The sequence below is a fragment of the Gouania willdenowi genome, chromosome 22, assembly GCF_900634775.1.
Source record: "Gouania willdenowi chromosome 22, fGouWil2.1, whole genome shotgun sequence".
In the NCBI taxonomy this organism is placed as follows: Eukaryota; Metazoa; Chordata; class Actinopteri; order Blenniiformes; family Gobiesocidae; genus Gouania; species Gouania willdenowi.
Window position 1 is genome coordinate 3,288,615 of NC_041065.1, and position 12,722 is coordinate 3,301,336.

The 12,722-nt window shown below is 39.2% G+C and overlaps 1 protein-coding gene across 1 annotated transcript; it reads left to right on the forward strand.

Moving 5' to 3' along the window:
- Nucleotides 1–5,134: 5,134 nt before the first annotated feature.
- neff2 (neuronal intermediate filament family member 2) lies at nucleotides 5,135–8,738 on the forward strand. The gene is made up of 3 exons (XM_028437910.1): nucleotides 5,135–6,220; nucleotides 7,856–7,980; nucleotides 8,071–8,738. The coding sequence occupies exons 1-3, from the start codon at nucleotides 5,270–5,272 to the stop codon at nucleotides 8,129–8,131; spliced, it is 1,137 nt and encodes a 378-aa protein (XP_028293711.1). The 5' UTR covers nucleotides 5,135–5,269; the 3' UTR covers nucleotides 8,132–8,738.
- Nucleotides 8,739–12,722: the final 3,984 nt, after the last annotated feature.

Sequence of the window (12,722 nt, forward strand, 5' to 3'; positions counted from 1 at the left end):
CTGGATTATTTTGTAATTTACACAATAATTAATGTTTTCTCTGTTAATTTTAATTTCTCCTGCGGGCCGAATTTGGCCCCCGGACCTTGAGTTTGACCTGTGTGTGAAAAACACTGTTTATTACGTGGAGTTTTTTTGGTTTTTTTCTAAAGTTTTTGACCCATTGTTTAACCTTTAAGTCAGTGGTTTTCAACCTTTTTTGGATCGTGACCTCATTTTATATCACAAATTATATATATATATATATATATATATATATATATATATATATATATATATATATATAATTTTTATTTATTTTTTGTTAATTATTATTTTATTTTTTTATTTTTGGGTCATGTTTGTTATACTGTGTAACAAATACAAAGTAAACCAGGATAATTAATCACAAAGTGACAAGATGAGCCAGCTCAGATATTTTCATACTGTATATAATTAGTTTTACTATTTCTTCTTTTCTGCATTTTATTGAACTAGATTTATATTTACGATATGGAAAGTATCAAATACAGTTATTTTACAGTATCAAATACATTTTAAAATATATTTTTAAACAGCATTTTTTTTTATAATCAATTACTAGACATTTCAGGCTACCCCTCATGGGGTCACGACCCCAAGGTTGAAAAACACTGCTTTAAGTGATGAATGTTGGCCCTGTGAATGATCACTTTACACACTGTGTACACACACACACACACACACACAGACTCTGAGTTGAATGTTCTGACAGGCTTTAGAAAACTCAACTTATTAAATCCAGCAGATTTTTTCTACCAAAGGATCAACTTTTGTACTCAAACCTTCTGAATTCTGGATTTGCTAATAATGGATTCCAATGTAATCTAACCTATACATAAGGCTCTTCAAGATGATCTACTTTCAAGAATATTTTGTCTTTGTAAAAATGATTTTCAGCAATTAGTGTAAATGTTTTTAAAATACAAAGCAAGCCATTAAATATGTGATGGTCAAAAGTCTTTATCTGTCAATATTACAAATGCTCATGTACTTATTTTCTACCTTGTCTCTTTATATAAATAAACTCAATGTGATTTTCTGCTGTTATAGTTTCTTGTTTGTTTTGCAATGGTGTGGCTCAGCATTAAATATTACTCTCTATTTTAGTGGTTTTTGGAAAACTCCGCCCAAAGTGAAGATTTGGGAAAGCTCCGGTTTTGCGTTTGAGTGTGGACACTGATAACCAGAGTTTTCAGTTTCAGTTTGTGCTGGGGGCATTGGTGTGGGGTAGCGGTGCCCGGTTGGGGGTGCTTGGGTACGCCTGCTTGTCGGTCTGTGGCTGGCGGTGTGGCCCTGCTTGGGCGGTTGGTGGCATCCTCTCTCATCGGGGGTAACTCAGTAACTCTTACTTACCTACTTACTTACACCAATAAAGTAATGCGTCACTGGAAAAAGTAACTTTTGAGTTACTTAGAAAAAAAGAATGTATTTATTTTTGGGTCATTTGTGTTTGAACAGCTTCATATCAGTGCTGTAATAATATAATAATGCACTGTTGATCAACTGTGCCCCTGTATTAACATTGATTTGGATAAAAGCCTCTGATAAATGAAATGTTATTGTATCCAACCCTATAGTTTATAGTCATTTACATTGACAGAACTAAACTCTGCTCAGTATTAATCTTTACAAACACCAATCTGACTGAAACACTAAGTATTCTTTCAATACCAGTTTATTTACCTGAGACCAGCAGAAACTGAAAATGTTACAAGGAATTGTGAAATAAATCAAATACAAAACAACCTGAATATTATTAAAAATCAAAGATCAATAATTAAAGTGGCTTCAGCATCATAAAAAGGTTGTGTTTAGCCTTAGAATGTTCCCTTACAGCTTAAGTACAAAAACTAGCATAATGTTTAACATAAACACAAAAAACCTTCCAAAATAAATAAAAGAAATCAATCTGAAATAACATTCGGAATAAATTTTGACCAACTCTGCTTTACAAAAACTGCTATAAAACAACCATAAATGATGTGCATATAAAGCACAAAACAGCTGCTCCAAAATGAAAACAGTAATTATTCAGCCTTTATGCAGTAATGTAAAGTAAGCTGTATGTATTCCAGGTGTACATTCTGCTGTTGAAAATGTTTATAAAAATAAATGTGGAAAAACTAATTCACAGCATTTTTCTCAGCTACACAATGCTAAACATATCAGGCTAACGAGCTGCTGTTAGCGGTGACTCAGCAGTTGCAACAGACTTTTTATTTACAACAACATACCGTGCAATAGTTTGGCTGACCTGTTCCTGGATAACAGTCACAGTCCGTTAAAATCCATACGCTGTTGTTTTGGTGCAGAGGCTTCCATCACGTCCACCAACGCAGCGTAAGCTTAGCTTCACCTATGCATCTTTTTGAGACAGATGAGTAAAATAATACGCGTATTTCCACTCTAAGAAGCACGTCCTGCTCTCGCATTGACTCGTAAACAGAGACACGCTAACGATGTTTCTTCTTCTTCTGTTTTACCGTGTTTGGCACGGCGTCCCGCAAAAATATGTAGTGTCACTGTAAACAGGAAGTACACTGCAGCTAACAAAGTAATGGACAAACACATCATATTGTAATGGTAACCACATTATTTCTTTAAAAAAATATTCCGTTACAGTACTAGTTACTGTCAAAAGTAACGTTGGGGTGGTAACGCATTACCGCCCAACACTGATGGGGATGTGCGGGCCTGTGCTGGTCCTGGTGCGGGTGCTGGTTTCTTTGCTGCGCGGTCGCTCCCTGTGGCGGCGGGACGGGCACTGTGGGCCCTGCATCCTCACTTGTATTTTATTCAGGAAATGTAAATATTTTCATTCACATTTGAATTTCATGTACATATCTTGAGGCAAAGTGTAGTTTAAAACTGTTTGAAACCTTGTTATGATGGAACAATATCATCCATCCATTTTTAGACCCGCTTTGTCCTATTTCAGGGACGCGGGGGTCTGCAGGTGCCTATCTCCGGCTGACGGGGCGCTGGGCAGGGCTTCACACAGACAGACAAACCACTCACACTCACATTAACTTTGGACAAATTGGAGAGAAATTGTGGGAGGAGCACGCAGCACGGGGAGAACATGCAATCTCCACACAGAATGGACCCCCCCAGGGCTTGAACCCAGGACCTTCTTGCTGTGAGACGGTTGTGCTAGCTACTAAGCCACCGTGCACCCCTTTACAATTGATCTTTGCTGACCTCTAGTGGAAGTGAATACCAACACAATGAATATGACGATAAACATTGTGATATACAGCAGGATATATACTGACTGTAACGTCACACATTGCTGCTGTGCTTTGCTCCTGAGGCACTGAACTTACAGGTTTACTCTGTTGTCCTAATTTATCATTTTCCATTCAAAGGCAAAAAAACAAGCTCTATTTTCCCACCCATCCAGACCTATGAGCTGTTTTGTTTTTTTATTTATTTTGTCAACAGTTGAGCATTAAAATGAGTATATGACATTTTATTTCTGGAGAAAAACTTGTAATAATAATAATAATATAAATAATCAGAAAAATCATAATCACAGTAATGAAGCATAATGCACTTCCTTCGTACATGCAGTGACCAACAGTGATCAGTTATAATCCTCAGCGGCTGCTTTTAACCCTGAATTCTTTCATGTTTAATGTACAGTTGACTTTGAAATCTACCGCAACAAACAAAAGCATGTTTACAGATCAGCAGCCAGAGGATCAGGTTCATTTATTGTCATTGTTTAATTACAGAACAATTTAACACCAATATTTCACATCTGGGAAGAGAAATTGATCAAAATGGTCAAAATTTGTTCATCCTAGGTGAGAAAAACTTAAATTTCCCACTTACACAAAGGACATGGGAGACTGGCAGCCCAGGGAATTATTGTAATTTTCTGCACCCCCCCCCAAAAAAAAAATTACAGAAAAATCCAAAGAAGACAATTAAAATAATCAAAAATACTCCAAAAACACAGATGACACCAAAAATACAAACAACAAATAGAAAAATATATACAAAACAACAAAAAATACACAAAATGAAAACCCTGGAACACTATTGCTAAAATGAATAACACCATCACTATCACTGGGTGATTTTTACTCAGTATAACATACCCAATAAAAAGTTATTATCAATAAATTATATAAAAATATGACAACACGTGACAAATTAGAGGTGTGTTCTTTTATTTCCAACTATGCTATGTGTAACAAAATGAAGAAAAAAAACTACCATGGGTGGACTCAATAATAATTAACCCAAAAAATAAAAAATATTGAAAAATTAGGAATGTAGGAGCAAAAAATCCTCAGACAAAAATTGTTGATTTGGTCTATGGACCACCCTTTTCTGGGGCATTGGAGGCTTCCCTGGTGAAGGCATCGTGTCCTTAACACATTAAACAGCTGCAGGAGAAAGAAACAAAAAATAGCATTTTTCGATTTGGTAGAAATGATCATCTGACTCAAAAATGTTTATCACTGTATGAATTTCCTTGGAAATCACCACTTTGTGATATTTCTTTACAACTACTGGACTAAATAAAGACCTCACAGAATCTTCAGAAACACTTTTGCTTCCTTTATTCCTTAGATGCAGTCAGCACATACAGTGTAGTAATAATGGGACACTATCATTATTGGTGGGTGAACGTGTGCCTGTAGGAAAAAGTGAGCTTTGGAGTAGTAGAACATCAACACCTTCTACAACATCAGAGAAGATGCTGAAGCTACAGGACACTCTGACCAACACAACTTCATGAAAATAAGATAAATACGTTTGCTCGGGTGAAAATCACTCTCCCATAGTGTTCTAGGGTTAATGTTGATAATGTGACCCAATCATAATTCTGTACTGTGATAAAAGCTGCTCATCTCTGAGCTCAATGAACATCTGATCGTGCACTGCACACGCACACTTCAGTGAGCTTCCTTTTTGTCTCTCCAGTCTGACTGATGACGGTTACTGAACCAAATAGTCTTTGAACCGAGCCCCCTCCTCTCTCCTCACTGCAGCAGCCTGTGATTGGTCCAAAGACTGCTGACGGTGCTGAGGGAGGGAGGGGTCGGGGAGGGGGGCAGCCTGACTCTATAAAAGCTCCAGATCTGCAGCATCACTGAAGTGGTGCAGTGCGAGAGCACTCACTCATCCTCACCGATGGTGTGCAGAACAAGGGGGACAGAAAAAGACATTCCTTTCCTTTCCCAAACCACATTTTCTTTTCTTTTGTTAAATAAGTTAAAAACAGAAATTCATCATGACCTCCAACTCAGTCTTCTCCTCCCGCCGGCCCTGGAACAGCTACAGAGGTAACTCTCCTTCATCCACCTCTCTCTACCCATCTTCAGCATCATCTGTGAAGAAGCTTCTCAGGATGGACCTGGCCGAGGTCAGCACCCACAACACCGAGCTACTCAGCCTGCGCTCCCAGGAGAGGGAACAGTTGGTGAACCTCAATGACCGCTTTGTTGGCTACATCGAGAAGGTGAGGCACCTAGAGCAGCAGAACCGGTCCCTGCTCGTTGAGCTGGAGACTCTCAGAAAGCAGCAGAACAACCCAAGTCGTCTGCAAGCGCTTTATGAAGGAGAGGTGAGGAGTTTAAAGGCCATGATCCACTCTGAGAACATGGAGAGAGGGCGGATGGAGGCTGAGAGGGACTACCTGCGAGATGTTTTTGAGCAGATGAAGGAGCGCTGTGAGGAGGAAGAAGGGAGGCGTTTGGATACCGAGGAGGTTCTTCAAAGAGCCAGAGAAGAAATGAGCAACTCAGAGCTCTACATCTGTGATGCACAAGCCTCCGTGGTCTCTCTGTGTGAGGAGTTGCTGTTCCAGAAGAAGGTCTTTGCTGTGGAGCAGGCAGAGCTCCAGGCCCAGCTGCAGATGGTCAACATCAGTGTGGAGATAGACACGTCCCGGCCTGACCTCACCACAGCCCTGAGAGACATCAGGGCACAGTACGAGACTCTGGCCAACAAGAACATGCGCTCGGCTGAGGGATGGTACCAAAGCAAGGTCGCCAACATAGCAGAGATGGCTAGCAAGAACTCTGAGGCCGTGCACGCCATCCGGCAGGAGACCATGGAGTACCGCAGGATGCTTCAGCTCCGATCCTCAGAGATCGAGGCTCTGAGGAACGCCATTGGTTCTCTGACCAAGCAGTTGGAGGACCTGGAGGAGACGCAAGCAAAGGAGGTGACCAAGTACCAGGTGAGAGTGGTTTCTCCACCAAGCATTCCACTGCATGCTTACAGCTACACCTCCAATTTCATTTCTACTAGAAACACGAAAGATGACTAAATTACAATCAAAATCAATGTAAATGAGGCGACACCAAGTGACCTCCCTTCAAAAGACTCAATCACGTGATTTAAGTCACGGGAAGTCACTAAAGTTGAACATTTTGAACTTTTCAAGCGTCTTCGAGTGACAAGTCGCGACATCAACTCGGCTTTCGAGTTTCTCCCCACGTCACTTCCTCAGTCGCCATGTCACTGGGGTAGATGAAACGATGAGGCAATGAAGCGAGCAAAAAGAACGACTGTTCAAGCGACTCATCACGGGCGATTTGGGCAACTATCGTCACTGAAGTCACGTTGGGTGTAAGCGCACCTTAACAGCTGCAACAATGGTGTGGTTTCTTTAAAGCAGAGTAGACATGATTGAGCCACGGTGACAGCCATTATGTTCATGGTAGTTATACACAGGTGTTGTGACAAAATCTGTGACCCGACAAATTTGTGGCTTCGGAGCCACAGAATCAGTTGGTTAAAGTCCGCAAGAAAACTCTGACTTTAGCCACAGTTATTGTCACAACGCCTGTGCATGACTTCAATCGTCCATGACTGCAACCGTGCATGACGTGAGCATGAATGGCGGTCTCTCCCAAACAAACCGTTTTTGAACTCTAGGTTCCCTTTACTGCAGGATGCATGGACAGGAAATGTATTTAGTTGTTCAAAGAAAAAGTAAAAGTAACAAGAGAACGGGAGCTAAAAACAAATCAATCAAAGCAAGAGAAAAAATGAAGAATGCTTTAAACCAAATTGTTAAACTCATGGTTTGAGGCCAAATCCGGCCCTTTAGAGCATCCAATTTGGCCCACAGGAGAAACTGGAAATGACAGAGAAACCATGAATCAATGTGTAAATGTCCAACTCATTCAGCTGTAGATATCTCAGTCCTTCCAAATACACAAATTCAATGAAACTCTACAATACTTGCAGAGCTCACAGGTTTTCCAAACCGTATATCACATGATGGCAGCATCCCAGCAGACATCAGAGACTGTACCATCCTCACAGGATTTAAAACAAAACTTAAAGGTTGGCTGAAGGGGAACCAGACATGTGACCACTGACCACTATCTTTATGTTGTATGTCTCAAGTTTAACTGTGTGGATGATTTTTTGTCTTTAAGGTTGTACATTGGTCTTTGTATTTTCTTGATCTGCCAGGGACTACAGATGAAAAGTAGCCAATAGCTAATTCTGGCATATTTACATTTATAAGTTTATTAATATGCATTGTCCCTTTAAATTAAAATAAATAAATAAATTACCTCTCAATTTTTTCAAAAAACAGCCATTTTTCTCACATTATTCCACAAAATGTCTCCAAATGTATTAAAAAATTGTCAAAAAACAAGGGAATTTAAAGTGAAGATCTTGCAGGGACTGATATCTGTCACTTATTGATTGGATATTGGATATTGTTGGTGCCTTGCATACTTTACATATCATTTATATGTGAAAGTGCAAACTAAAATGCACTTAACCCCCCTGCTTTAACTAATCATTTTGAAGAAAATTCCAAGAGAATAAGTGACTATCTTGTATTCATTAGGAGAAGATACTGAAACTGGAAGAAGACATCAGTGATGCCAAGCAAGAGATGACCCATTACCTGAGAGAGTACCAGGACCTCCTCAATGTGAAGATGGCCCTCGACATTGAAATAGCAGCTTATAGGTACCAAGTGCAATTATTCCCAAGTTCATTCAGATTTAAAGTATGTAACTTACAATAAAAAGTTGTAAATCGTCTTTTTTTCTTTTTCAGGAAACTCCTAGAGGGAGAAGAGATCCGTCTAGCTTTCCCTTCCCTTCCAACTCTGAATTAAAACCCAACCAAAGCTCATCCTTCCCAAGAAAAGCCGAGCCCTTGTTTCAAACAAGAGGTCCACCATGCAGAAGTCCCCCTTCTTCTACACACACACACACACACACACACACAATACTGAGTAGCTGCACTGCATTAGCTCCACCAGGTGGCACTGTTCCTCCTCTGTCTCACATTAAAATCTAAGCTTCAAAGTAAACTGTGAGACCATCCTGAACCCTCGCTGTGCAAACATCTGACCAACTGTTTGTGCAAGAGAATCAATCACATCTGCACTACTTCAAGCTTGGATTTTTCTGTGTTTGAGATCTACTTTGAGTTAGTCTTCCTCTGTATTTACATCAAAGATACATTTACCTGGGTGACCAGTTGGGTTTTTCTTCTAAACCGTGTGAGACAGTCTTTCTTGAACATGTGAATCCAGGGGAAGACTAGTAATGACTAGATTCTCCCTATAACTGCTAACCAGTGAAACTAAACGTGTTGTCCGTCTGCTGAGCCTGAGTCTGCTGGTGTTTTACAATGTGAAACCTAAACAATGTGTGAACCATTGGAGCATCTGTAACTGCTAGCAACAGCTCAATAAACATACCTGATCTGCAAAGGGATTCAAACTGTGACTTTTGATTAGGAATAAAGCATCCTTAGTTTGGTAACCTGGTATGTGTTTACTTTGTCCCAAGCCTCCCCACATAGCATACGAATGTGGGCCCAACTTGCAATGATCTGGCACTTCTGACCCATACAAAATATAGATGTGAGCCAAAATTGGCCCACATATAATTATGCAAATGTGGGTTAGTTATCTTGAAACATATTTGGGCCAGTTTTGGCTGAATTGTGATAAATTAGCGTAGGCTAATCGGGATTGGAGCCAAAAGTGGCCCATATATGAGGTACCATATCTCTTTGGTCTCTCCTTAGATGACATCTAGCATTGTGATGCCTTGGTTGTGATCAGGTTTTGGCAAACAGGAGTGGAGATCCCAAGTGCCATCATTCCATGGGGTATGTGAGCCAGATGAACATGCTCGGTGTGGGCCCACTGGGCCAGATATGGACCAGAAGCATTTTGCTATCTGGGTCTGTTGTCCACCAATCAATGGTGAGGTTTCTAAACACTTAGACATCCCACTGAAGCCAGCATCAGCCTTTGTGAAGAATATCATCGATGTGTCACAACTCATAGTCGAGCCTCAACTCTGAGAAGCAGAAAATAAAGATGGTCACAAAACAGTCAATGCTTTTAACTCGTATTTTTAAATCAAAATCTATATGAATCAATTAAAAAGGGTCAGTTTAAAAAGAAAAAAGATTTCAGTTTTACTATTGGTTTTTAAAACTGAACCTTTTCTGTCAGAGGGGAAAAAGGTTTATATATTTGTATTGCTTTTTGCCTGCAACTCGCTGAAAATGGGTCTAAAAGGTTAGGTGTGTGGTACTAACGGAAGTGGAACCCAAAAAGAGACCACAACAGGTACGCTGATGTGACAGAGATTCATTGTATATCCAAAGAGAAGGCACAGATGACGGGCAACCGAGAAGCTCAGGTGGGCTGGGGCTGTAGTGGGGTCAGACCGAGGGAGGCTGGCTGGACAGAGCACAGGATAAGTTAAAAAAGTTCAAGAACAGGTCGACAAAAAGTTTTCGTCGAGTCGTTACCAATAAGCCTTTTCACACTCTCGTTCAGTTCTCAGTTCAAAGGTCAAGAGGGATAAACTGGCCTTGGCTGACGAGTCTGACAGAGATTTTGATTATTTTTACCATGAAAGCAATGATTCTTTGAAAGATTTTTTAGTGTATACATGGCATCGTTCTCCAAGGCAGAAATGCCGAGTCAGCTGCTAAAGCTAATGCTGCTGAAAATTCCGGTTTTTCCTGTTTTTTCAAACAGTGATCAATCAGCTGATCAGTGCGGTTTCACTTATCGGCCGATTTACTGTCCATCTTGTGCACTTCATTCAAATGTGTAAATTGAATTAAAATAATAATAACAAATCAAAAAAAAGAAACAAACAATAATAAAGGTAAATACATAACAATCACAAGTGAAAAGCTTGGGAGAAGGAGTGTGGAAGCAGAGGAGCTCTCGCTTTGATACTGCTTCTCTCATCGGTTTTACAAAAGTGCATCATTCCTGGTTAGTCTGAATTCCACCCGCTGGAGACCCAGGTAGTCAGTGTTTTCATCAACCAGGGGTCACCTGGGTGGAAGCGAGGGGACTGCCTTTGCTTCTACACTGCTGCTGAGCTGCTTCCATCGGTTTTTAAAAGCGCTCTGAAAACCCTGGTCCCTCCTCTAGTCTGAATATGTGTAATATGAATAATATAAACACTATTAAAACACTAACAATCTCTGGAATAACATTACAAATGCTGTTAGGTTGGAAATATCAACAGAGTGAACTAGCTTTTTACGTTTTTTATATATCACGACCTATGACCCCCGACGTAGCGCATGCACAGTTTCAGAGTGTGAAAAGGCTTATAAGATAGCTGACAAACTGTCATCCGATGCAGGTTCACGCACACAGACCCTTTAAACGGTGCTGAAGGGTTGATGATGAGCACAGGTGAGTTGATTGCCCACACAGACATGGAGAGGAAAACACAAAAACAGAAAACACTGCCAAACCTAATGAGCTCATGCCTGTCAAGTATCCCGTTTTAGCCGGAAACTCCCGTATTTTACCCCTCTTTCCCATAAATATTTTAATGTAATAATAATTAAAAGATGCCTTACTAAACTGAACGATGTCACTAGCCTCCTGAAGTAGCCTGAGTGGCAGTTCCCGTGAGATTAGTGCCGACAGCGGCAAAAAACCCAGAAACAACTCAGAACAGAGATGATGAATGAAGACGTTCTGGTGAAAAAACAAATAACTGGTGTAAATACGTTGTAAAATGTGACACAGAGTTTATCTTCATAAAGACCATCAGGATGTGACACAGTTACACGTTCTGTTAGATTAATAACTGATATTTTAACGTCTACCACAGCAGAAGGAACCACATAAGTCACCATGAAATATCATCCAATCACAAGCTCCACAAATATACACTGTTTATAAAGTGTTAAATAATGTAAAGTCTGTAATAAATGTGTCTAATAAGTCATTAGTGAATACCAGAGAACCACATGAGTGAGTATGAGAAATTAAAATAAAATATGTAATAAAAATAAAATGTTAATGTCTAACTTAAAGACAAACAATGTGAAATTAACAGTAAATATTCAACGTGTTGACTTGTATATAAACTGTAAGTATATTAAATAAACACACGTGCTTCATATACATATTCTATGTTTTTATTTAGGCTGTTTTATAATTTAGGAATTAGGGCTGGGTGATATATCGAGATTCAAAATGTATCGAGTTTTCTATTTTGGCGATATAGAAAACTACAATATTTCATATATCAATATATATATCTAAATATATATATATAATATATATATATAATATATAATAATATATATATATAATAGCTTATTATGTATTAAAATACTAGTTTTAGGAGTCGCTGCTTTTACTTCTCAGAACAACATGTAAAGCTCAGTTAGATTATTAATGAGTGTCACATATTGATCAGCTGTTCATTAATAAATGTCCCTGTGTGGCGTTTTTCATCAGCAAATTTAACCCAGAATTGTTTTTCTAGTCAGATTTTATTTGATAAAATTATCTAGATTTATATCATATTTCACCATTTTGAGAAAATATATTGAGATATGAGTTTTGGTCCATATCACCAGCCCTAGTAGGAATGTTCACAGCATTTTAATGTTAACACAGGTCGACCTACCAGATTATAATCACATTATGTATTTAGTAAGTGGTTGATAAGTGGGTATTTTAGATTTATTGTACATCTATCTTAAAATATAATGGATACTGGAGCTTGGTTGGGTGGATGGGACGGCTGGTAGTGGGCACCAGAAAATTTCCCTTATTTTCAAATCCAAAACTTGACAGGTATGAACTAGCTATTGAAAAATATTTGATTAGAAATTAATAAAAAAATAAATAAACTGGCACGCCTTAGACTGTGGGGTAAACTCATACTGGGCTTAATCTTAGACATGTTCCCAAATACCTGTTTTAGGTACTACCACTCACTCTTTCTCTTTGTCCACAGCCACCACCATTATAGCTAAGCTTCACACTTATTACCAGACTGGCTTGAGTACACAACATAATGAGCACAATATGCACAACTACAACTTCACATCTCACTCTCACTTTAAAATATTCAACTCCCCCCCTCCATTTCCCACCTCGATTCACTCCTTCCTGCTCCCTTCCCACTCCCCCTCCCCCCATCCCCACACTGCCCTCTCTTTTTATATCCTCCCTTTAATAAAATGTTTCTTACCCTTCCTTAGGGAGGGCTGGTGATGGTCACAATTATGCAATAAGATAAATTCATTTATTTAACTGCATAATTTAATTGTTGTGTTAAAAAAGATTGCACTTCTTGTAGTGTTGACTTTTGACAGCATGTGCTGACAAGGTGATTTTTTTTTTTTTAAATTACACACTGCTACCGGTAGTTTAGCTCCACTGGGCTTCAACGTCACCTTTTCAAACT

Excerpts from the sequence above, each read along its gene's own strand:
- neff2 (XM_028437910.1), top strand. The coding sequence starts at position 5,270 with ATGACCTCCAACTCAGTCTTCTCCTCCCGCCGGCCCTGGAACAGCTAC. Across the intron at positions 6,221-7,855 it reads AGGAGGTGACCAAGTACCAG|GAGAAGATACTGAAACTGGA; the intron begins GTGAGAGTGGTT and ends TGTATTCATTAG. Across the intron at positions 7,981-8,070 it reads ATTGAAATAGCAGCTTATAG|GAAACTCCTAGAGGGAGAAG; the intron begins GTACCAAGTGCA and ends TTTCTTTTTCAG.